Source organism: Hemitrygon akajei, chromosome 2, assembly GCF_048418815.1.
Source record: "Hemitrygon akajei chromosome 2, sHemAka1.3, whole genome shotgun sequence".
NCBI lineage: Eukaryota > Metazoa > Chordata > Chondrichthyes > Myliobatiformes > Dasyatidae > Hemitrygon > Hemitrygon akajei.
This window is the reverse complement of record NC_133125.1, coordinates 128,819,137-128,843,824: the sequence shown is the minus strand read 5'-3', so window position 1 is coordinate 128,843,824 and position 24,688 is coordinate 128,819,137. Positions and strand designations below refer to the sequence as shown.

The window sequence follows — 24,688 nt, the reverse complement described above, 5'->3', positions numbered from 1 at the left end:
CGGCTCATTGAGTTTTGCTTTAAGGTCGGAAGAAAGCGAAGGAATATTTAAACTGTTTATTTATTTATCTATTTACTTGCTTACTTATTGAGATACAGTGCTGAATAGGCCCCTCTGGCCCTTCAGGTTGCGCTGCCCAGCAACCCGGCAATTTACAATGACCAACTAACCTACCAACTTAAAAAATGTTTAAATGTTTAAAAATGCTCAACAGAGATACTTTATTTCTTTATCTGATGCGGTTTGGGATTCAATTCTTAAGTCAGTTAACTTAGCCTCTTTATGTGCTCACCACTGCCTTTTGCAGTTTAAGGTTGTACAAAGGGCTCATATGTCTAAAACTAAATTATCGCAGTTTTATCCTGACATTAGTCCTGTTTGTGACCAGTGTAAAGGGGGCGAGGTTTCTCTTATTCATATGTACTGGGCTCGTCCTAGTCTAGAGAAATTCTGGAGAGAAGTTTTTAAAAAAAATTTTTATCCCATATTCTTAATTGCCACTTAGAACCTAATCCTCTGATTGCTCTTTATGGCACCTTGGGTGATGTAGACATGCATTTGAGTCTGACTAAACGTCGAACATTATCTTTTGCCTCTCTTTTGGCTAGACGGTTAGTTCTTCTTAGATGGAGAGATGTTGACCCACCCACTCATGCTCAATGGCTTAGTGATATTAAGTCCTGCTTAGACCTTGAAAAGATTCATTATTCACTTCTCAATTCGGACATAAAGCTTCATAAGGTGTGGGGACCTTTACTTGAATACACATACACACACACACCCACACCATTTTGTTGATGGGTTTTTTTGTTGTTGTATTGTAGAAACTCAAAAATTAATCAAAAAATTATTAAAGTTATCATGTATACACTTTACTGTTGTTGCAATTACTTTAAACCACTTAACTCTGAGATAATCATTTGTTTAAACAGTGCAATCTTTAGTCCACAGGAGTAAATTCCATATATTGATAACTTCACCACCAGTAAGGAACAGATTTAAAGGAGGAATTCTTCTTTTAAAAGAAAGTACCATAAAGTTGGTATTGTGACATAAGGAATGTAGCAGAAGTGTTTGGGTTGCAACTTTTATTCTGGTAGAAAATATCTATTTAGTAGACTCTAATTTATTGCTATTGGCACAAAGAATCTAGGATAATGGAATAGATTTGCTTTCTTTTAATTATGATGATTTAAGCATTGCTTGGAAAATGAAGATGAAACAAATTCAACGGTAAATTTCAAAACAGTACGAAAACAAAGAGAAGAACTTAGCAAGCAAGACAGCATATGTGGAGTCAAAGGGATAATCAATATTTCAGACTGAGATCCCGTATCAGAATCTCTAACATGTAAGCATCACTAAAAGGCCCTTTTTCCTAATATTATAATGCTAGTATAATTGCAACTGCTATTTTGTTTTTTTTTAAAATTTACTTCTGATGCAGAGACTTGGCCTAAAACATCAATTATCTCTGCTTCTGCAGATGCTGCCCAACCCACTGAATTCTTCCAGCAATTTGTTTTTTGTTCCAGATTAAAAAAACAAATTGGAAATAAAACATGCTTATGGACAAGAACAGAAGTGTGATAAACAGGAAAATTTCCCAACACTAACAGAGGAAATGTAGGCCAAAATGGTTTCCTATGTTGTTCAGTTTCATCTAGTGTGAACAGCTAACAGAAAAGATCTATAATGTTCCCTCTTTGGCCACAGAACAAGGAAAATAGTTCAGAATTACAGTGGTCTTTTGTGGTCTGGGGATGAAGTGAAATTAACAATAAGTAGATCAATGGACCTTTTACAGTTACTGTCACCTTTCACACTTTGCACTGCAACTCAATTGATTAATTTCCAAGTGGAAATTTACTGCAAAATGTAAAACCTCAGAACCTCTTAAGATATGTATCCATCATTAAAAGACATTTTTCATAAAATTACGAGAATTCAACTATTAATCAAATTTCATCTCACAGCTCCCCCTGCACCCCATTCAAAGACTACTTTATAATTAAATCATGACATACCTGGAAGATTAACTGTGCTTTCTTGTTCCAAGGTTTCTGGATTTATGGACATTGCTGTCATATTATGGTTATTTAAATCCCTGTATAGTAAAGTACCCTATAAAAATGAAGAATAATCACACCTTGGGTTGAGCCATTATCTTTTGTCCAAAATTGTTCATTTCAAAAAGAATCCAAAACTTAATTAGTATTTTCACGCCAACAGTTCTCAAGCATTGCAATCCAAGATTAAACTCTATAATGAGGAAAATCTACTAAGGTAATGATTTTTTTTAACATATCAACAATGATTTCATTAAATCATTCACTACAAGATGCATATTTTTGATGATTGCCGTCATCTAAATACTAATTACTTGAGTAAATCATAAACAAAGCCACACAATGAACTTGGAAATGCACATGAAAAATTGAACACGCATTCTAAATTTCAGGAATAAATTTATCCTTTGTAAAAATAAACATCAAAATGTTTCCATTCAGTTTGTTTTATTTTGCATAAAGAACAAATTAAATGGTTTTAAAATTTCTTCCAAGAATTCGATTATGTATTCCACCCTCACTACACAGATGACAATACACACACAGCCACCAATTTTCTAAACAAGTTTCCTTTGATTAAAAACAAACAATTATTTGGTTGGCTAATTTATAAAAGTGCAACATCAAAATCTCTTGGGATTTTTCCCTGAATGAATAACAAATTAAGTTAACAAAGGAACCCCAAACACTTTAGTGCAATGAAGTTTTTCACATTTGGCATACCTGTGCAAATCCCAGCCATGATCTTCTGTCCTTCCTATTCCTTATCCGGGAAGTTGAGTTGTATACATGGCCCTTTTAAACAATAAAAAATACCTTTTTAAATTTATATAATGTAGCACTGTGGAGTAACATATATAACAATCACAGCACTGAAACAGGCCATCTCGGCCCTCCTAGTCCGTGCCGAACTCTTAATCTCACCTAGTCCCACCTACCCGCACTCAGCCCATAACCCTCCACTCCTTTCCTGTCCATATACCTATCCAATTTTACCTTAAATGACACAACTGAACTGGCCTCTACTACTTCTACAGGAAGCTCGTTCCACACAGCTATCACTGAGTAAAGAAATACCCCCTCGTGTTTCCCTTAAACTTTTGCCCCCTAACTCTCAAATCATGTCCTCTCGTTTGAATCTCCCCTACTATCAATGGAAACAGCCTATTCACGTCAACTCTATCTATCCCTCTCAAAATTTTAAATACCTCGATCAAATCCCCCCTCAACTTTCTACGCTCCAATGAATAGAGACCTAACTTGTTCAACCTTTCTCTGTAACTTAAGTGCTGAAACCCAGGTAACATCCTAGTAAATCGTCTCTGCACTCTCTCTAATTTATTGATATCTTTCCTATAATTCGGTGACCAGAACTGTACACAATATTCCAAATTTGGCCTTATCAATGCCTTGTACAATTTTAACATTACATCCCAACTTCTGTACTCAATGCTCTGATTTATAAAGGTCAGTGTTCCAAAAGCCTTCTTCACCACCCTATCTACATGAGACTCCACCTTCAGGGAACTATGCACTGTTATTCCTAGATCTCTCTGTTCCACTGCATTCCTCAATGCCCTACCATTTACCCTGTATGTTCTATTTGGATTATTCCTGCCAAAATGTAGAACCTCACACTTCTCAGCATTAAACTCCATCTGCCAACGTTCAGCCCATTCTTCTAACCGGCATAAATCTCCCTGCAAGCTTTGAAAACCCACCTCATTATCCACAACACCTCCTACTTTAGTATCATCGGCATACTTACTAATCCAATTTACCACCCCATCATCCAGATCATTTATGTATATTACAAACAACATTGGGCCCAAAACAGATCCCTGAGGCACCCCACTAGTCACTGGCCTCCATCCCGATAAACAATTATCCACCACTACTCTCTGGCATCTCCCATCTAGCCACTGTTGAATCCATTTTATTACTCCAGCATTAATACCTAACGACTGAACCTTCTTAACTAACCTTCCATGTGGAACTTTGTCAAAGGCCTTGCTGAAGTCCATATAGACTACATCCACTGCCTTACTCTCGTCAACATTCCTCGTAACTTCTTCAAAAAATTCAATAAGGTTTGTCAAACATGACCTTCCACGCACAAATCCATGCTGGCTACTCCTAATCAGATCCTGTCTATCCAGATAATTATAAATACTATCTCTAAGAATACTTTCCATTAATTTACCCACCACTGATGTCAAACTGACAGGTCTATAATTGCTAGGCTTACTTCTAGAACCCTTTTTAAACAATGGAACCACATAAGCAATACGCCAATCCTCCAGCACAATCCCCGTTTCTAATGACATCTGAAAGATCTCCGTCAGAGCTCCTGCTATCTCTACACAAACTTCCCTCAAGGTCCTGGGGAATATCCTGTCAGGACCCGGAGATTTATCCACTTTTAAATTTCTTTAAAGCGCCAGTACTTCCACCTCTTTAATTGTCATAGGTTCCATAACTTCCTTACTTGTTTCCCACACCTTACACCATTCAATATCCTTCTCCTTAGTGAATACCGAAGCGAAGAAATCATTCAAAATCTCTCCCATCTCCCTCGGCTCCACACATAGCTGACCACCCTGATTCTCTAAGGGACCAATTTTATCCCTCACTATCCTCTTGCTTTTAATATAACTGTAGAAACCTTTCGGATTTACTTCCACCTTATTTGCCAAACCAAACTCGTATTTTCTTTTAGCTTTTCTAATCTCTTTCTTAAGATTCCTTTTACATTCTTTATATTCCTCGAGCAATTCCTTTACTCCATGCTGCCTATATCTATTGTAGACATCCCTCTTTTTCCGAACCAAGTTTCTAATATCCCTTGAAAACCATGGTGCTTTCAAACCTTTAACCTTTCCTTTCAACCTAACAGGAACATAAAGATTCTGTGCCCTCATAATTTCACCCTTAAATGACCTCCATTTCTCTATTACATCCTTCCCATAAAACAACTTGACCCAATCCACTCTCTCTAAATCCCTTCGCATCTCCTCAAAGTTAGCCTTTCTCCAATCAAAAATCTCAACTCTAGGTCCAGTCCTGTCCTTCTCCATAATTATATTGAAGCTAATGCTATTGTGATCACTGGACCCGAAGTGCTCCCCAACACATACATCTGTCAGCTGACCTATCGCATTCCCTAACAGGAGATCCAACACTGCCCCATCTCTAGACGGTACTTCTATGTATTGTAGTAATGTCTTTAACAGTGCAAGTTATACATACATAGTTTTTGATTTTGTTAACAATTACCAAAGAAAAAATGTTTTAAGTGTTGACTGACTTTGCTCAAAAGAAACATAACCCTGTTATTATAAGCCAGAGATTCTGCAAATGCCAGAGATCCAGAGCAATGCATACAAAATGCTGGTGGAACCCAGCTGGTCAGGCAGCATCTATGGAAATGAATAAACATTTGAAGTTCCAAGCTGAAACCCTTCATCAACCCTACCATTCTTATCTTACAAAATTCTGTCCACTTTCTCTCTGCCCCTTCCCTGATCCCATTCTCATCTTACAGTTAGGGGAGGAATGAATGGTTAATTTCAAAGTCAGGAAAGCTGGAAAATTGTGAATTTGATGGCAAGTCTCAATTTCTGATTTTTGTTATTTTATGGTTATAAACAGCCAAGTGAAAGATCACACTGTTTGACAATAAATTTTCAACAACAATTTTTGACCAAGGAATGGAGAGGGGAGAGATGACGATGAAAGGCAGAGATGGAGGTGGAGATGCAGATGAAGGATAATCAGATGAATGCTCAATCTATATAGGCAGGTGTAGCAAAAACATGGATCCTGCAGCTGCTGAAATTCACTTTCATTATAGGACTTACAATTTAACTCCATTTTGTTTTTAGAAACTTTATTCTACAGCCTCAATTTACTTTAAAGCATGGGTCAATTTTGAGGCATGCAGACTTGATTGCCTGGATGCAACCCGTACCCCATTTCACCCTAAACATAATACTGGAAATAGATAGGGATTCTGGAAGAATCTGCCAGAAGTTTAGATAATGATGGGATCATATGTAATACCTTTTGGTTCTGGCTACAAGTACTTTTGTAGAAATGAGCAAATGTTATTGTTTCTTATATCCTATATAAATCAATCCCCTGAGATTTGGGGGTTAAAGCAAACTTGTTACAAGCATACACTGAATTTCAATTACCCACTCATCATCCCCCACCCCCCAACCCACCTCTCCATTAGTCAGGCTTGGGAGAGAAATAAAGATATTATTGGGGATGGTTTTGCATTTTTCAAAAATGATACTAAATTGCAAAAGTTCAAAGTAAAATTTATTATCAGAGTAGATACAAGTTAACTCATACAACCCTGAGATTCTTTATCTGTGGGAATACTTAGCAAATCTATAGAACTGGCAATAATTGATACTTTTCAAATGCACTCCAACAATGTACTCTGAATGTGATGGTGTAACAAGTCTATCATTTATGGAAGGAGTCTATTCAAAGAACAGTGACTTGGACTTCTGTTCCATTGAATTTTTAGTCTATTTTAATTGTTTGGATTTATTATATAACTTCAAATTTTTGATTCATTCTTAGAGCATCTGACCTGCTGTTAAAAACATTGAATTTTGTGAGAGGTTTTATAGCCCAAAAATCAGGAATAAAGCCATCTATTAATAATTAGGTAATCTAAGTGCATGTGTAGGATACATTCTGCCAATTTCCTCCTCTGTCTTCCACACTCATTACCCTCAATGGCACACTGAATCACTGTTGAGGTAAGGGTTGGCACTTCAGCAACTAGGCATCAGCAGATCCATACAACGCGTGTGTGATTACAGCCTGTCGCTAAAAGTGCAGAGAGCAAACTGCTGATCACAAGTTGTGAATTCTTCCCTTGTTTTTGATGAAGGCACAGTGTCAGTGACAAAACTGATAAAGACTGAGTATTTTCATAAGCAGAATCCCAATCGCTTAAGCATCCATGAATGATATAGACATAAATAATTTAATTTTTAATTTTTTTCTAAATGCTTAAACTACTTAAATTAATTTTATAACATTTCAGCTCATGTTTTGAAGGACTGTGAAGGAATTCAACACTGAAGGAATCTGTATAATGGCATCTAGTGCTATGTAATAATTTTATTGTAGCTCATGCTATAAAGAACTTAATTACACACTTAATGTGCAATAGCAACAAATTTACAAAATCTATTTGAATAAAGATATATTCAAATTCAATATAAAACACAGCCGCTCATAAATGCCTGACAACATTCACAACTATTGCAGCTAAATGAGGGCTACACCTGGGAATCCCAAGGTCATTAAACAGCCCCTTAGGCAGGGAAGCTAGAATACCAATAAGATTTTTATTTATACTCTGAGATAATTTGGTAAGAAAGTTGATATTATTAAAAATTTGTAGACGCATTGCAATCTTTTCTCCACCAACCGTGATTTGAGGAGTCTTGCACTTCAGGTTAGGAATCACTTTGCCACAATTATAAATGAGTAATTAAAACATTGTACTTGTTAAATCACTTCAGTTGAAAAGGTTTTCAACTATAAAGACCACATAAGGTCTTTATTCTGAATTCCACTCTCGCTGAATTTCTATTCAGTTGAAAAAACCTTGTGCACACATGTTCAAAGTCTAGCTTAATGTGGAGCACTGCATAAAGCAAACAGATGCAAACATTTTTTTTGCACTCTAAGAATAGCTTCAGATGGTACAAATCCTAGTTGCACCAATTTCAAAGACATGTTTTTATTTGGTTGTCTCATTTCATAACACTACCCTACATCAGAATTTTAGCATTACTCAATGTTGCAACCAGCAATGTAGCAATGCTAAAAACAAGAATCTGATCTTCCTCAATCCTTCATTTTACTGTATCTTTTACATTTTTACAAAGTACCACTACTTAATTATTTTTCTCATGTCACTTCATTGATACACAATCAATTAATGAGATATCTTATGTATTTACATTTGTGCTTTTTTATTATAATTGTATTCTTTATCTTCTGTTTTATTTATGTGCTGCACTGGATCTGGAGCAAAAGTTATTTTGTTCTCCTTATACTTGTGTACAGGAAATGACATCAAATAAACTTGAATCTTTAATATCCTTCTCCATAGAAGTTGCATGCCTTCTAAGGGGAAAGGCACTGCAGCTGAACATTTAGTCTTTCTTATAAATTATAGGCCTAAAACAACCATTTGTTTCTTTTTTTTTCTAATTTGTATCTACCTCAAGAGATTCTCACTATAGTTTTTTTAATATACTGAAAGCAAAGTAATAATTGAACGAAATTTGAGCAATGAAAAATGCTGAGTCACCTATGAAATTAAATCACAATGTGCACTGAATAGAATTCAGTCTCATCACAGATAGCCCTGAAACCTTTAAAAAAAAACACAAGTATTATTCATAAACAGGCTGAAAAAAATCATTTGCTAGAGGTCACTGGCTCTAGCACCAACCAACATTTTGACTGTGCAATCAACTACAATTGTGATAAATCAGGTTCCTGAAGGATGTACAACTGGATAAATAATAGTCTACCAACAAACAACAGACTTCCTAAAACAGTAAACGTTCAAACCCTTGACCATTTCAATTACATTTCTTGTAGCGATCTAACATCACTACCAACAATCTCAGCTGATCATGTTACAAGTATCTAGACATTCAGAGAAACATATGGTACATCAATTTTGCAGCATCCACACAATATTTAAAACACCATTGAAACTCCAAGTGCTTAATTAAGCATACAAAATACTGATTGAACAATTGTTTGAACAGTTGCATCAATCTGTCGTATTTTTGAAATAACGTGGACAACAGGAGGAATGGAGACAGGCTAACCCCTCTTGACATCAATGGATCTGGGGTTGAGACATCACCAAGGATCTCACATGGTCCGTACATAATGGCTGTGTAGTGAGAAAAGCACAACAGCACCAGCACGACACCCCAAATCCTAAGGACTTTCTACAGGGGCACAATTGAGAGCATCCTCAATGGTTGCACCACTGCCTGGTATGGGAACTGTCCTCAATCTCAGGACTCTACAGAGAGTGGTGCAGGCAGCCCAGCACATCTATAGATGTGTACTTCCCAGCATTCAGGACAACTACAGAGACAGGTGCATAAAAAGGGCCTGAAGGGTCATTGGGGACCCAAGTCACCCCAACCACAAACTGTTCAAGTTGCTACCATCCAGTAAACAGTACCACAGCATCAAAGCCAGGACCAACAGTCCGGGGCAGCTTCTTCCAGCAGGCCATCAGACTGATTAATTCATGTTGATACAATTATATTTCTATGCTATATGGATTGTCCTGTTGTACATATTATTTATCACAAATTACTATAAATTGCACATTCAGTTGGAGATGTAACAAAGATTTTTACTCCTCATGTATGTGAAGGATGCAAGAAATCAAGTCACTGTAAATGGCCAAACCAAATGGTCATGCATAGCAGAAAATATCTTAGAACTGCATAGGGAGAAAATTATGACTAAAATTGCACAAGAGTGGCTTTGTTGAGAAGTCTTTCCAAGCACTGTCACTACTGCTATTGTTTCATTCATATCATCAAAACTTATTATTGGGATATTCAGTGACTCAGCTGTCAAAATATAGATTGAGATATACACTGTTTTGTGAAGATACAATGCTTGTACACAAGTACAGCTCAAATACACTTTTTTTAATCCAAGTGGCTCAATAATCTTTTCCTCATCAGTAACAAATGTAAAAAAGCACAAATGTAAATACATAAGATAGCTCATTAATTGATTGTGCATCCATAAAGTGACACGAGAAGAATAATTAAGTAGTGGTACCAATCTTGCAATACAAATGCTTTCAGACAAGAAACCCTCCAGGTTGAGTTCCATTCACTCTTCTCAAACACAAGAACCAGTAGATACAAAAACAGATCACTTATACACAAGGTGTGTTGCCTTTATTTTAGATCAACTCCACCCTAGCTTGGATGTTGTATAGGACAATGAAATTTCCACATTATTTGAATACAAAATTAGCATGTTGTATCTCTAAATAAAGAACGGTGACTTCTCTCTATACCACAGAAACAAAATTACATCAGTCCACAGCTAGAATGGACTATATGAATGAAACATCAGACAAGACTATATCAGAGAGCAGTGATATGACATCACTGATGAATTTGTAAAAGGATTCTAAAATCAGTAGTCTGAGGAAAAAAGAACTAGTCTAGCTAATCTAAGAGTAAAACAATAAGGACAGGATAAAGACAGAAAATCTAGGAAGATGGTGCTTGGGACAAACATCGGAGGGCACATTTAACAAGTTAATCATACAAAATAAAGATATGGTACGATAAAGTTAATAATAAAAATGAGATAGAGGAGAAAATGTTGCATAATCTAGGTCATGCATCAGCTGTGAAATGAAAAATTAACATTTCAGATTGGAGTTCTTGTCAAAACCATTTTTTCCTATTTTCTGTTTTTATTTCAGATTTCTAGCATTTGCAGTTGTGTGACTTCAATGCAGAATTATCTATTTGAGTGTCAGCTATATCAAAACTAAACTGAATCAAGGTGACATAATGGATGTGAGGAGACACTGACCTTGGGGTTCAAAGCTGTATAACAACACTGAATATTAAATTTGCAGATCTAGTTACAAACTACTGAATTATTTTTTCACAGTCAAGGAATGAAATGTCTAAATCTGCAAATTAATGTGACAGGAACTGAACAGAATAATTTGTCTTAGCTCGTGTGTAACTGTAATTATTCCAGGAAGGGCAACATAGCAACAGTGCCTTATTGGAAAAGTATCTGAAACCAGGAAAGGCCTGTAAATTACATCTGGACACGAAAAGTGCTCATAATGGAGAGGACATTCAAGGTATTTTATGGCAGGTTGGGTGCTAATATGAAAGATCAGGACAAATTAAACTGGAGAAGAGTACAGGTTACTGGAGCATGTCGAACTATTCAACGCATCAGAAGTATTTCTAAATTAATGAACTATATACCTTTTTTTTTAATCCTTAAAACAATAGATTTTTTGATGAGAATAAATGTAGCTAAAGAGTTCCTAACTTTGTTCCAGATAACTGTAATGAATTTTGATGCCAAAATAGACAGGGAATTCTTGAATCTATTATCAAAGTGGCCAATGCAGAATATTGATAATACAAAAAAACTACATAGGTTTTGTGTCTCATGATGTTACAAAGACAGGGAAAAAGAGACCCAACAAACAATGTATCATGAGAATAAGAATATTATTAAAGAGATCAGTGAACAAAACATCAAAATGTCTGGAGGCGAAACTAAGATATTGCCAGAATGCAGCTTGTTTGTGCTCATCTGCGAAAACAGCTTAATTTCTTCCCTTTAATGTCTCCATTTTCCTTCTCAAGATGAATGGGGCTCTGTCGGAGTCAGTGATCTACAGCTGCACTCAAACTGCAGTTCTATACAGTGTTGGCTCCCACCCCCAGGGCTAACCACATGGCTATTTTTCGATATCCCAAGGACGCAGCCTGGAAGATGCGCGTGCCTTCAGTGAGGTCCTGTGGCCAGGTCGATTCCATGCTGGTGTCACAACTGTGGCGTTGTGGGAGAAACAGAATATCGTGAACAGCAGATCAGCTGTCAGAGGACTCTGTACGCAGGTGATCATTTCTCCCTCTCATGATGGTGGGGGAGTTTGCTGTCGAGTTTTGAGTCGGAGAACTCTGAATAACAGTGACTCAGCAGACTTCTAACATCAGAATCAGCAAGTTGTTTTGTTTCATTGGTCTCTCCTCTCGTTGTGGAAAGGGTGACACATTATCTGTCCCTTTATTAGGGAGAAAGGCATGGTGAATTTTCCGGAGAACGATTAGTTTTTGTTGTATTGCAAATTATTGTTTCTCTTTGGGGGGGGGGGGTTTGATATTGCTTACTTGGTGGGTGCTGATGCTTTCTACTGAAATAAGTGGGGGACGGGTTGATGCTTTGCCGCTGCATGGAATGGGGGAAGAGGGGGCTTTGGGTTCTAACATTTTACAGTCATTCATTCTTTAGGGTACTATTCTGTTTTTCATGGATGTCTGCAAAGAGCAAGAATTTCAGGTTGAATACTCTATACATTCCCTGATATTAAACAGAACCAATGAAAATAGGCCAGGAAACTTCAGGGTAATGAATGAACAGTACAAGATAAAAAATGTACAGCAGAGCTTTGGATTAGCACATACATCAAAGTGGGAGCTCATCAGAACAAGAACTTGGGAGACAAACACCAAAATGTATAAGAATGAGAACTAGACAAACCTACGAAATAACAAAATCTGCCCACAAAGTGTCCGACAAGTTAACAGGAATTTTTGATCAGGCAACCTTTCATTAATTTCATGATATAATGTGAATTTCATGACATAGGACACTTAAGCTAATTTTATAAAAAGTAAACAAGTTTGTGACTTTGCCAAACTCAAATGCTACTTTAAAAAAAATGAAAATATGGAGAATTTCACAGAACCTAAACATAGAAACATCGAAAACTAAAATGCTCTGTCTATTGTTCAATATAATCACGGCGGATCCACCAGCTCAGTACCATACTCCCACTCCTCAGTGCCCAAGGTGTCCAGAAAATACATTCAACAACTTGGACCTTTCAGTTCTGAGAGGGTCTAACCTCTTGAAAAAAACTTGAGTCCTAAATTACCTACAGTTCAATACTGTAACCCTAGTTCTAGATCAAAGAACATATGTTCCGTGTAGCCATCCTGTAGAGACATCCCTCATTTTTCTAAACTCTAATGAAATTAGGCCCAGTCGATTTCAATGTCCACACAGTCCCTAGAATGAGTCTGGTGAAGCTATGTCGCATTTCCTCTAGCAAGTCTATTCTTTTAGAGAGAGATCAAAAATGGACACAATACTCTAAAGGCAAACACGAGGAAATCTACAGATGCTGGAAATTCAAGCAACACACACAAAATGCTGGTGGAACGCAGCAGGTCAGGCAGCATCTATTGGGAGAAGCACTGTTGATGTTTCGGGCCGAGAGCTGGTTTTAGAAAATGAGGCCTTTATGCGGTAAGGTGGTGAGATTTGCTCAAGGTCTCATAACCTGTAGCTTTAGGGGAAGTTCATAATTTTGGTACTGTAAATAACGTGTTTGAAAAAAATCACCATGAAATAGATTATATTTATCACTACTAGTGGTTTGTGATTAGAGCTACGAAATTAAAATGTTTGTGTGGTTTGACAGGTAATTCGGATGACCTGTTCAAATGATACTATAAACAAAATTATAAAAATATGCGCAAGATATATGCATGGAAAAACCAGTTGGAAGCATTAATATATTAAAGCAGGAGTTCCCAACCTGGGGCTCATGGACCCCTTGGTTAATGGTAGGGATCCATGGCATAAAAAAAGTTGGGAACCACAGATCCAAAGCTATTTCAGTACACGAAGGGTCTCGGCCCGAAATGTCGACAGCGCTTCTCCCTATAGATGCTGCCTGACTTGCTACGTTCCACCAGCATTTTGTACAATACTCTAAATCTACCCTCACCAAAACCTACTGTGCTGAAGTAGCTTTGGATCTGCAGTTCCCAACCTTTTTTATGCCATGGATCCCTAGCATTAACCAAGGGGTCCATGGGCCCCAGGTTGGGAACCCCTGCTTTAATATATTAATACTTCCAACTGATTTTTCCATGTATATATCTTGCGCATATTTTTATAATTTTGTTTATAGTATCATTTGAACAGGTCATCCAAATTACCTGTCAAACCACACAAACATTTTAATTTAGTAGCTCTAATCACAAACCACTAGTGATAAATATAATTTATTTCATGGTGATTTTTTCAAACACGTTATTTACAGTACCAAAATTATGAACTTCCCCTAAAGCTACAGGTTATGAGACCTTGAGCAAATCTCACCACCTTACCACATAAAGGCCTCATTTTCTAAAATCAGCCTCCTCCATTCTAGTGACACTTACAAAAAGCTACAAGATCTCTTTCATCTACACTATTCCACGACTATATTGTTGAAAAAGCATTATTAAATAATATTAGCACATCTGGAAAACTAATCTAAACAAGCAGGGTCAGACTGGATTCCTCAAAGGGAAATAGTGCTGACAAATGTTTAGTTTTTGAGAAGAGGAAGGCTCAACGAATTAGATGATTGTGGGAACCTGCCAACATGCTCAACATTACCAACTGATAGTAACTGGGGCATCAGTGCTGGGCACTTACACACATTTTTCCAATGAATTTGGAATATTTTGCAAAAACCCTGTTGGTTGCATCTGTGATGTGCCAGGTCTGAGAGCCATATCTTTCAAATACCCTTTTCCTCCATCAACCCAAGGACAAGCTGACTCATTGTAGGCAGTTATTAAATTTCATCATCGATATCTGCTTAACCGAGATATGGGCCTGAGATTCCTAAATTTTCAAACCACTCTTTTAATTTAGATTTCCAGTTTTCTGTGGAGACAGGACACCAGGGGTCAACCCTGGATCCTTGATAGATATTTTTCTGTATCACAAGGTGGTATGTATTTGATGTCCCCCTTACCAATACTCTATTCTTTGTGAGGTAGGTGTACGCCTTTCCTCAGCAGTCCTTTGGTTTTCTTGACATTGATTTCCAGTCCAATTGCTTTATAAAAAGCTCACAATATATTAATGTTTCTGAACATTTGTCAAGGTCTCACTATGGAACTGTAATATTACAGGATAATGTCAGGTAGATAAGGGACCTTGGTTTGTGTGGACATCGCATCTATAGCACAAACCCTCACACACCTCCGAATATGAGTCAATAATGGTTTCGAGCCCAGCTGGGTATATCCAAACTCAAACACAGTCTGCATACTATAACCTGAGGTCTGGATGATCTTGCTTCTGGAGAGCCATTACCAAATCTTGAGCAGTTATCCAGTATTTCCACTATAAGTTTCATTCTAACAAGAATTATATTAGTGAGAGAAAACACTGGCCCAACACATAGTATTTCCTGTTGCAGTGACACAATACTCAGCTTTCTAACAAAGAATGTATCTCTATGTTTCTTCTTCCAGTAGCTGAAGTAGTACACCTCAAATCACCATATCAATTTCATTTATCTCGAGGTACAGCACACTGAATCTCACCATATGAGTGCTTCAAGAAAAAGGCAGGGAATACTAGCAGCCACCATATGTAGCCTTGTAAGAGCCAAAGGATCTGGAGGAACTGCAGAAAACCCTTAAATTTGGCCGTTGGCAGAAATTTATCTTCAGCTTCTATCTGTTTCCACAATGTTGTGAAAACTGCAGTCATGCAATAATTAGAGCTTTGGATTGTTTAAAATAAAAAGTCATATCTGGATTTGAAAATTCCAGGATATTGTGGACTGACACCAAAACAATTCAACATGAAAGCTATCTGATGTTTGTCAATTCAAATTGTTTACTAAAATCATTCAGGAAACAAAACCATCATTGTTAACTTATCTAGCCTATAACAATTGCCACTGTAATTCTAGCCTTACACATCTGACTCTGTATGATCAGTGAACTGATTTGCCAAATTAAACACTTGATAAAATTACTGTGAAGCAAAGCAAATATGAAATATTTCAATCAACTAAAGTATAAATCGACAGAGTGAATTAAATACAATTCATTTTTCAATTTTGTAAAATAAAGTGCATTTTTTCACCATTCACATACAAGTTTGAAAATTTTGAATTGTAGAAATACAATTTATAGAATCTTCTTACCCTGACTGTTCCACTGTAACCGGAACCAATTTTATACAGTCCATCTTTAGCCAACAGATACAGAAATGAGCCATCGCTCTGCAGTAGGCACTGATCATCTTCATCTGTAAGTACTTCCTTTAAAATCCATTTCTGCATTAAAGCTATCTTCTTTATTCCGTTACTGAACCAGTCCTGAATTTGAATTTTTCCAACTAAAACAGCTTGCACACTCCTTTGAAGTGCATTTAGAATGGTTGGCACCTAAAAACATGCAATAATAATTAATTAAGATGAATATTCACACACAAGTGCTTACAATTTAGAATTATCGAATGAATAAGCAATGCAGAACCAAGGTATGGTATTCAATTGATGCAAAAATCTGAAGTAACTGTGGCAGTTACGCAGAAATATACAAGAAAAGCCTACCTCACATCTACATTAAATACTCCCAATGTGAATAAAATGAAAGGGAAATATGAAGCCCAATAAAAACAAACTGATGGATTTTCTGTGGGGCTTATATCCTCAGGTATATGCAGTTTTTAAAATAAGTTTTGCAATAAATCAGTATTTCACATTTTAAAAAATTAATGTGAATGTCAACCTCATCGTTAAACTTGATCCCCTAGACAGGGGTGTCAAACTCATTTTAGGTCACGGGCCGGATTGAGCAAAATACAGCTTCATGCGGGCCGGATCAGTCGGACGCGTGCGAACGCAGCTTTCGTTGCCTCCATTTTTTCAGCCTGCTCTCATGTGTCTCAGTCTCTGCTATAACTACAAAGTGTTTCACTTTACAAATTCCGTTTCTTATGAAGAAGACTGCCGAGCAAGACTGCCGAATAAGCACTAAAAACCCTGAAAACCTGGTACCTGAATAAACTCAGTATTAGCCATATCATACGCCATAGGCGCTTCGATTACTGGGGCCAGCTTTAATAGTATTTAGATATTATCTCACGGGCCAAAGATAATTCCACTGCAGGCCGGATTTGGCCCGCGGGCCTTGAGTTTGACATATATGCCCTAGGACAACCAGGAGCAACAAACAGAAGTAAGAGAACCCATTAACCCAATTTATGCATTACATTTCTTTCAAGAAACTGAATTTTGCTTTGTCAAGGTAGTAACAGTTGCCTCTTGTATTTTGCCTTATGTGCAATCAAAATGGCAGTAATGAAATACAACAGGAACGTTACTGTAGCCAAATACTGACAAAATATGACACAGAAACATAGAAAAATAAAAGCTGTAGGCCACTTAGTTCTTCAAGACAACTCCAGTAATCAAAAGGATCATGACTAGTCTTGCCCTTTTCTCACAGCTCATTGCCTAGAAATACTTCTAAATTTTTCTTAAATATATTCAGCTATTTAGTTTCTATCAACACACCCATTATCTCGAGATTATGAATCCTCATCTGTTGACTCTCAGCTGGGAGAAACATAGTCCTTTGCATCCAGTTCATCTAGCCCGGTCAAACTATTCTATTTAAATGAAATCACTTCTCAACTCTAGAGGATGCAGGACTAGTCAAATCAATTTTTCTATATTTATACACAACTACCCTATCATCTTAGTCAAGTGAACTTCCACTATGTATATCATTTTTGGTTATGGAAGCTAAAGCTGCACACAGCACTGCATTGCTGCAGCAAAACAACAAAAGTCATGGACACCTAAATCTCCACGTCCAGCACTTTCACCTTTGAAGCAATAGCCCATTTTTGTTTTGCCTACTAAAGTGGAATACTTCACATTTATCCACATTAGACTACACCCATCTATGATGTTTTAAAGCATTTTTGCATCCTCCTCACAACCCATCAACCCTATTTACTTCTGTATTGGAAATATCCAATTCTTTCATTCAAATCGTTGATATATATTGTGAATTCATGCAGTCAGGCAACTAATCCTTGGTTACTGCCTGCCACCTTTAAAAATTCTACCAACCCATTTTCAATCCTTGCCTCTATATTAATCCAAACCAAAATGCTCTAATTTTACACACCAACGTTTGTAGGACCTTATCAAATGCCTTCTTAAAAATCCAAATATAGCTCATCTATTGGTTCTATTTTTTCAATTAAGTTTGTTCCTGTTGACTTTCTCTAATCCCATACACTATTTCTTAAAGTGTATTTTACCATGAACTATATAGTAGCCTTTAGAAATTTATGCTACTTCTAGAGCCTTGAAAAAGTATTCAAACCTCACAACTATTTTCACATTTTACTATCTCATTTCCTAAATTTAAAATATATTGAAATAGGAATCTTGAGCTACAAAATTTTGTGCATCATGTCGAATCGAAAGAAAAATTCCAAAACCTGTAAACAACTTGCAAAAAATTAAAAACAGAAATAGTGAGGCTGAAAAAGTATTTATCCTCTTTTAAAAACTTTCCTCAGGTGCAATACTGCATATTACCGTAACAACTCACCCAGTTGTTTGATTTAGAAAATTGGAGGATCATCTGTTTTCCTCAAATTCATAAGAATAAATACCCCCTTGCTCTGTAAGGTCCAACAATGTGGTAGATTTTCATCAGACCAAACCAAAATAAAGTCAAAAGAGCAGGGAAATGATAACAGAGAAGCACAAATCTGGAGAAGGGTACAAGACCACCTCAAAGGCAATGGACATACCTCGGAGCTTAGTGCAGTCCATCGTAAAACCACAGCAACACTGCCTAGGTCAGGTTTCCCCTCTAAACTTAGTTGCTGGAGAAGGCGGCTTGTAAGAAAGGCTACTGTGACACCCACAGTCACTCTAAGTGAGCTGCATAAGTCAGTAGCTACAAATGGAGATGAAGTTCATGGCACCACAATCTCCAAGGCCTTGCAAAAAAGGTATTTATGGAAGAGTGGCGAGGAAAAAGTCCTGGCTAAAAAAAAGCATATCCTTGCCTGTAAAGACTTTGCAAAGTGTCACTTAGAAGATACTGTAAAGATGTGGAAGAAGATCTTGAGGTCAGATGAGACTAAAGTGGAACTTTTTGGCCTCAACACTAAGCATTATATGTGGCGTAAAGTTAATACTACACACCACCTAGGTAACACCATCCCTACTGTGAAGTACGGTAGAGGTAGCATCATGATATGGGGACATTTTTTAAGCAGGAAGGACTGAAAATCTGCTCAGTATTGATGGGAAAAGACATGCTGCAAAATGCAGTGTGATCCTGGATAAGAACCTGCTAGGCTCTGCCAGTGAAACTTAAACTGGGAAGAAAGTTAGTCTTTCAGCAGGACAATGACCCAAAGAACACTGCCAGAGCAACCATGCTTCAAATGAAGAAAATTGATAGCCTTGACCAGCCCAGAGTCCTGACCCTAACCCAATTGAACATCTCTAGCTAGACCTCAAGATTGCTGTCCTCCACTGTTCCCAGCTAACCTTGCTCCATCACATTGTGCAGAGCTAATAAAGACTTATCCAAAAAGACTACTGGCTGTGATAGCTGTGAGAAATGGTTCACTGAATACAGAGCAAAGGGAGATGAATACGTTTGAACTGCTGACATTTCAGTTCATGAAATTAGTTTTTATGCTTTACAATTTTTCCTGTTTTTTTTTGGACTGTTTTGTGAAAAAAAGGAGCTTACGATTGACAAATAAAAATTCTCAGTTGAATTGAACGAAATACTGATTTATGTGAACAAGAGGTTGGGGGCTGAATACTTTTTCCAAGGCACAATATGTTAGGCTGACTGTTCAACATACATTTCTATACGTGTCTTATGAATTTACTGTACAATATTATGGATATACTATTAAACATCACCTACTCAGAAGCCAAATCTCAAAAACCTTAATTTATGAAGCTTTTCTTGACACCCAAACAAACCCAATAAGTGCTTCTCATAACTTAATTCTGCATGGCAACTTTTTGGCCTTCAGCTTTTACCTAACTTGTGCAAAGCAAAATGTTACATATCACTCCTACACGTACATCAGAATGACTGCCTAATAATCTCAAATATACCTGTGCATCAATCCCCAATATCCTTACAAATTACATAATCTGAGTTATGAGGTTTCTAGCTAATGCAGCATCTATATTTTTTATGGTGAGATTACTGTTAATTTTCTTGAATAAAAAAGGACAGCAAGAATCTTTATCAATAAAATCATTACCTGAATAGGTTGGCAAGCATGGCTGCCATTACTAGTAAGAATTGCTGAAACAGCCTGTAGAATCTTGCCTGTATCCCCCCAAGCAACAACCAAACTGAAGAGGCAGGCACAAGAAAAAGCAGTAAGGGACTGGCTGATATGATCTGCCATTCCAGTGCTTCGTATTGTTGTTTCTAACAATAAATGGAAGAGAGATTCTGTGGACAAAAAACATAATAATCACATGAAGGACCAATTATTACTTGAATACAGATAGTCCAATACATTATTATATAATAAAATACATACGTAGGACCAAATCTTTCACCATTACCTATAAATGACATTATACTGATATTAACTTGAGGACATCTCTTTGATACATCCCAACTCCTTTACAACTTCTGAATTTATAGCCAAATGGACTTGTCTTAGGCTTCCAAGGAAGTAGTTCTTAAACAAAAGTTACAAAACTGAGCCCAGGAATTAATGTTTTTCACTAAGTACCATATCCAATTATTAGGTCCCTACAATGATACTGCTGAGGTGGGATTCCTACATGCAGAGCAATACAAGTTTCATGTTGAATGCTAAACTGCATTTGTAACTATACAATTCTTCCATCAAGCAATATTGAAATGAATACCATTGTTTTTGAAAGACAAATTATATTTCACCCACATGAAGATCAGTGTGTTATTTTGTGAAACTAATAATTTAATGCATGCATTTCTCAACTCCAAGCTTTTTTTTCTTGACCAGTTTGTACTTGCCATGATGCATCCTTAGATAATTAACTTAAGTCTCAGCAACATTTATAGTGGTAGTTTTCTTCCTTATCTCTACATGACAAAACTTAAATAATTCAAAAGCATGAATCACCTTAACTTTTCTGAATTGCTTAGATCGTGAAGCTAACATCTGCATCATGTCACATCTGTTAACTTTAGAGACACTTGTGAGATCGACTTGATAGAACAAGTCAGAATACAAAGGAGGATTCCATATGAGAGAATAACAATATTACTTGTAAAGCATGGGAACAAAACAGCAGCTACAATATCTTTCCATTGCACAGTCTAAATTTTTTTTAATTCCTCAATGGAATGAGTGTATGCTGGCCAATGGTATAAGGGCATCAGTACTGGACTTTGAGGCAAATGGTCCAGAGTTCGAATCTAGTCAGTATTGGAGTATAAAATATTATGGAGTATAAAACTTGTATTATTTGCTGTGTAACCAAAACTATGTGGAATGCTAAAGACAATGGTGTGTTAATATATGCTAAGGAGAGGTAGTCAGCTTTGAAGTTTGCTATGGGTTCTGCATGTATCCAATTGAATGTAGACGACAATGGTGTGGTAATAAAAGGTAGCAAGCTGCTGTGTCCGAGAATCGGGAGACAATCAGCGACTAGCTCAATGACTGTCTCAGCTTTGATTTGCAAATTAAAGTTTAACCCTTCTTGAAGAATCTTCTGCGTCTCCTGGTCATTTGTAAGGCACGAAAAACCACGACATCAGCTTCCCATCTGTGCTGGGTCGAGCGTTGAGCTAGCAACTCTGCCTTGTAAAAACAGTCAAAATGCTACGGAAATGGCAAAAATCTGCCCAATGCATCACAAGGTGTGAAAAGGAACAACAATGACAGAATGAGTGTGCAACTGGCAAGGCAAATTTTTGGTGTCAAATCCTAACTACTTTCTGAACAGAAGTAATTTTTTTTGATAAGTTGCAGCTCTTCTGGTGAAATTATTTCCAGTAAAGTTAAGCCCCAGTACACAGGCCCAGAAATGAAGAAAGAATGACCAAGGAAGGGAACCTTCAGATTATGATGTGCCATATGCCTAACAACCGCTTCCTTTGTGATAGATAGTGGGTTTTGGAGGTGGTATCGAAGTAGCTGGGGGTGGGGGGTACAAGTTCTTTGGATATGCACCACAGTCACAGTGCACCAGTGGTAGTGATGGAAGACTACTTAAGCAAGCAGATATGGTACCATTGAATGTCCAATTGAGTTTGAATTGAATACATCTAAGCAGATGCCACTTATTTTCTCACTCCTGATTTATGCCTTGTAGATCGAGAATCAGAGGCCCATTGTTTGCTTCAGGATATTCATTTTATGGTCTGGCCTTTTAGTCACATTACTCAAGAATGTTTCAATAGTTTGTGGTCAATGGGGAACCTGTGTTGACAAAGGTAAACTCAGAAGTGTAAGGCTGTTGAATGTCAAAGTTAAGCAATTATATTCCTGCTTGTTGGATATGTACCTTAACAGTTATACCTGCTGTTTACTAGCCTGATGTCCTACTGCACAAAGGCATGGACTGCTTCATTCTCCAAAGAAATGGAATGATACTGACCACTTTAATCATCAAACACCTCACTTCAGCCCTGTGACGGAAGAGGTGGCTGAAGTGAATGGTAGAGGTCCAGGGAATCAAGAAGAATCTCTCCAATGACCACAACCATTTGAGTATTTTGCCCTAGGTTCCAATTAAATCTATTACCACAGCTCCCTGGTGAACCCACTCAAGTCAAATGCTGGCTTGATGACAATGGCAATCACTCTCAATTCACATCTGAAAAATGCCATGGTTGCACTAAGATGGGAAATAAAATAGAAAATAAATAGGAAACCTGGACCCCCAAATGATCCAACAAAAAAAAAGCCACATTAAGCAAGTGTGAGGTTATGAGTGAGTAAATGTTGTTTAATAGCACTAACAACAATTTCCATCCTACTGCTGATGAACACATACAGATTTACAGTTGATAGTTAACTAGCTTGATCTCATCTTACTTGCTTGGGACAACAAAATGGCATCAATGAGAAGGAATGTTAAAATATAATCAATTTCTGCTTTTAATATAGAGTCAGCACTATAATAAAAGACTCATTGTAGTCCACCTCATTTTATCTGAATATCCAATTAACACTTTGTTCATTCAACTTTTTTTTTTAATTTCCAAATCTCACTGATCCAAAATTTTAGCTCATTAACCTTACCTAAAACATCAGGTGGCTCTGACTGGAGGCCTTCTGGCTGCTGCCCCTGAAGCATGTCAAGTAAAGCATGTAAACTTCTCAGACACAGTGCAGGATGGGAGAACCTAGTCTCTTTTATAAGTTCAAATACACCACAAAGCCCAATTCCAATGATCTGTTAAAAGAATACATAAACAGATGTGAATAAAGAACAGTCATTCTTGTTTCCTAAGGCAAAAAGAACAGCTTACCCAACACAACTGACACTGTTATACATTCTAGTAAATTACTGCAGTCATTTTTCATTTGAAATCAGATAATAAATCACCATATAAATGATTGGTTAACAGTACTGCTTTCCCAATTCAATTTCGCTTTGTCACCATTTGCTAACCATGACAAAGTTTAAAACATTTTTAATTAAAACACATTCATGACTGACATCTTGGAAAAGTAAAATATATACTAGCAAATATAAACTTAAGTTTAATCATAAAGGTGAATATATGATTAAATCTCATACAGATGCACTGCATTAGAAAAACCTAAAAGTAAAATTGTTTAAAAATAAGGTTTGTCCTATCTCTTTCTTCACTATGCATCATACTTGAATATTCATGTTGGAAGGAGGTGGGAACATTTAGCATCCATAAACACTGGTAGTTTAAGGCTACATCCACACTATGCCAGATAAATCCGTAACCGAAGCTTTTTCTCTTCGTTTTTACCCTCCGTCCACATTAAAACAGAGTTTTCGTCCCCCGAAACCGGAGCTTTTCAGAAACGCTTTACAGGGTGGGTATTTTTGAAAACGCTGCTCGGGCAGATCAGTGTGGACGGGGTAACCACAGACTTTTGAAAACGCTGTCAGATGGCAGCGCACTATTTCATTGTTTTCTTGAATGCAACCTAACAATTTCAGAACAGATGGCAAAGAGACTGAAGCCAGAAGAGTTAGAAATGTACTCACCAAATACTTTGACCCATAACTTACTGAATAAATAAGTATACTCACTTTGCCGTTTTCTGCCCTTGCTCGTATAAAGGTGGTTTACCTACTTATGCAAGTACTTCTCTGACAATAGATGTATTAACAGCCTAATGTAACATTGTATGGAACTACAAGATAACACTGATGCAGACATGTTTTATACATTTAAGAAGGTGCTTTATTAATGCAACAGAGTTATTCAGTTTTTCAATGTTTGTCGTCAGCCGGGTCAATCTGTCCGTGAACTCCCTGTCGGTTGCCGCCGTCCGCTCCAGTATTTGTTTTATTACTTATAAGTTCTCCTGCGCGAAAGCCAACAGCTGTCCGTCGTTTTAAGTTTTTCTAGTCTGTAACTATACAAACGCGTACTTTTACCGCGAGATTCGACACCAAACATGTCTCTTGTTTTCGCAAGAGGAGGAGATTCGCCGAAATCTCCGTTTCAGTGTGGATAGAGATATTTTCAAAAAAGGCATAGTGTGGACGCCTGTCGTTTTTACGCGAAACCGGCATTTTCAAAATTATCCTGTCTAGTGTGGATGTAGCCTTACACAGTGAGTTAACTCCTTCCAAGATAATCCATATGCAGAATAAATTGCTTACACATTATCTACCACCCCAGAGAAAAAAAATCATGGGAAAACACCAACTGACTACTTATGGCTTTTGCCAAAAGCTGGAGATATTGACATTCCGACAACACAGTCCTGCAACTCATATAGAA

At 37.1% G+C, this 24,688-nt stretch overlaps 1 protein-coding gene across 16 annotated transcripts in view; it reads right to left on the bottom strand.

The window, feature by feature from the left end:
- Nucleotides 1-24,688, bottom strand: part of mycbp2 (MYC binding protein 2) — a 221,518-nt gene that overhangs the window by 166,833 nt on the left and 29,997 nt on the right. For all 16 annotated transcript variants that reach the window (XM_073027845.1, XM_073027703.1, XM_073027729.1 and 13 more), the window contains 5 exons: nt 22,995-23,148; nt 20,004-20,200; nt 15,877-16,119; nt 2,793-2,864; nt 2,028-2,124 (listed from right to left, as the gene is read on the bottom strand). In XM_073027845.1, the coding sequence (XP_072883946.1) occupies nt 2,028-2,124; nt 2,793-2,864; nt 15,877-16,119; nt 20,004-20,200; nt 22,995-23,148 (763 nt within the window). The remainder of the gene's footprint in view (nt 1-2,027; nt 2,125-2,792; nt 2,865-15,876; nt 16,120-20,003; nt 20,201-22,994; nt 23,149-24,688) is intronic.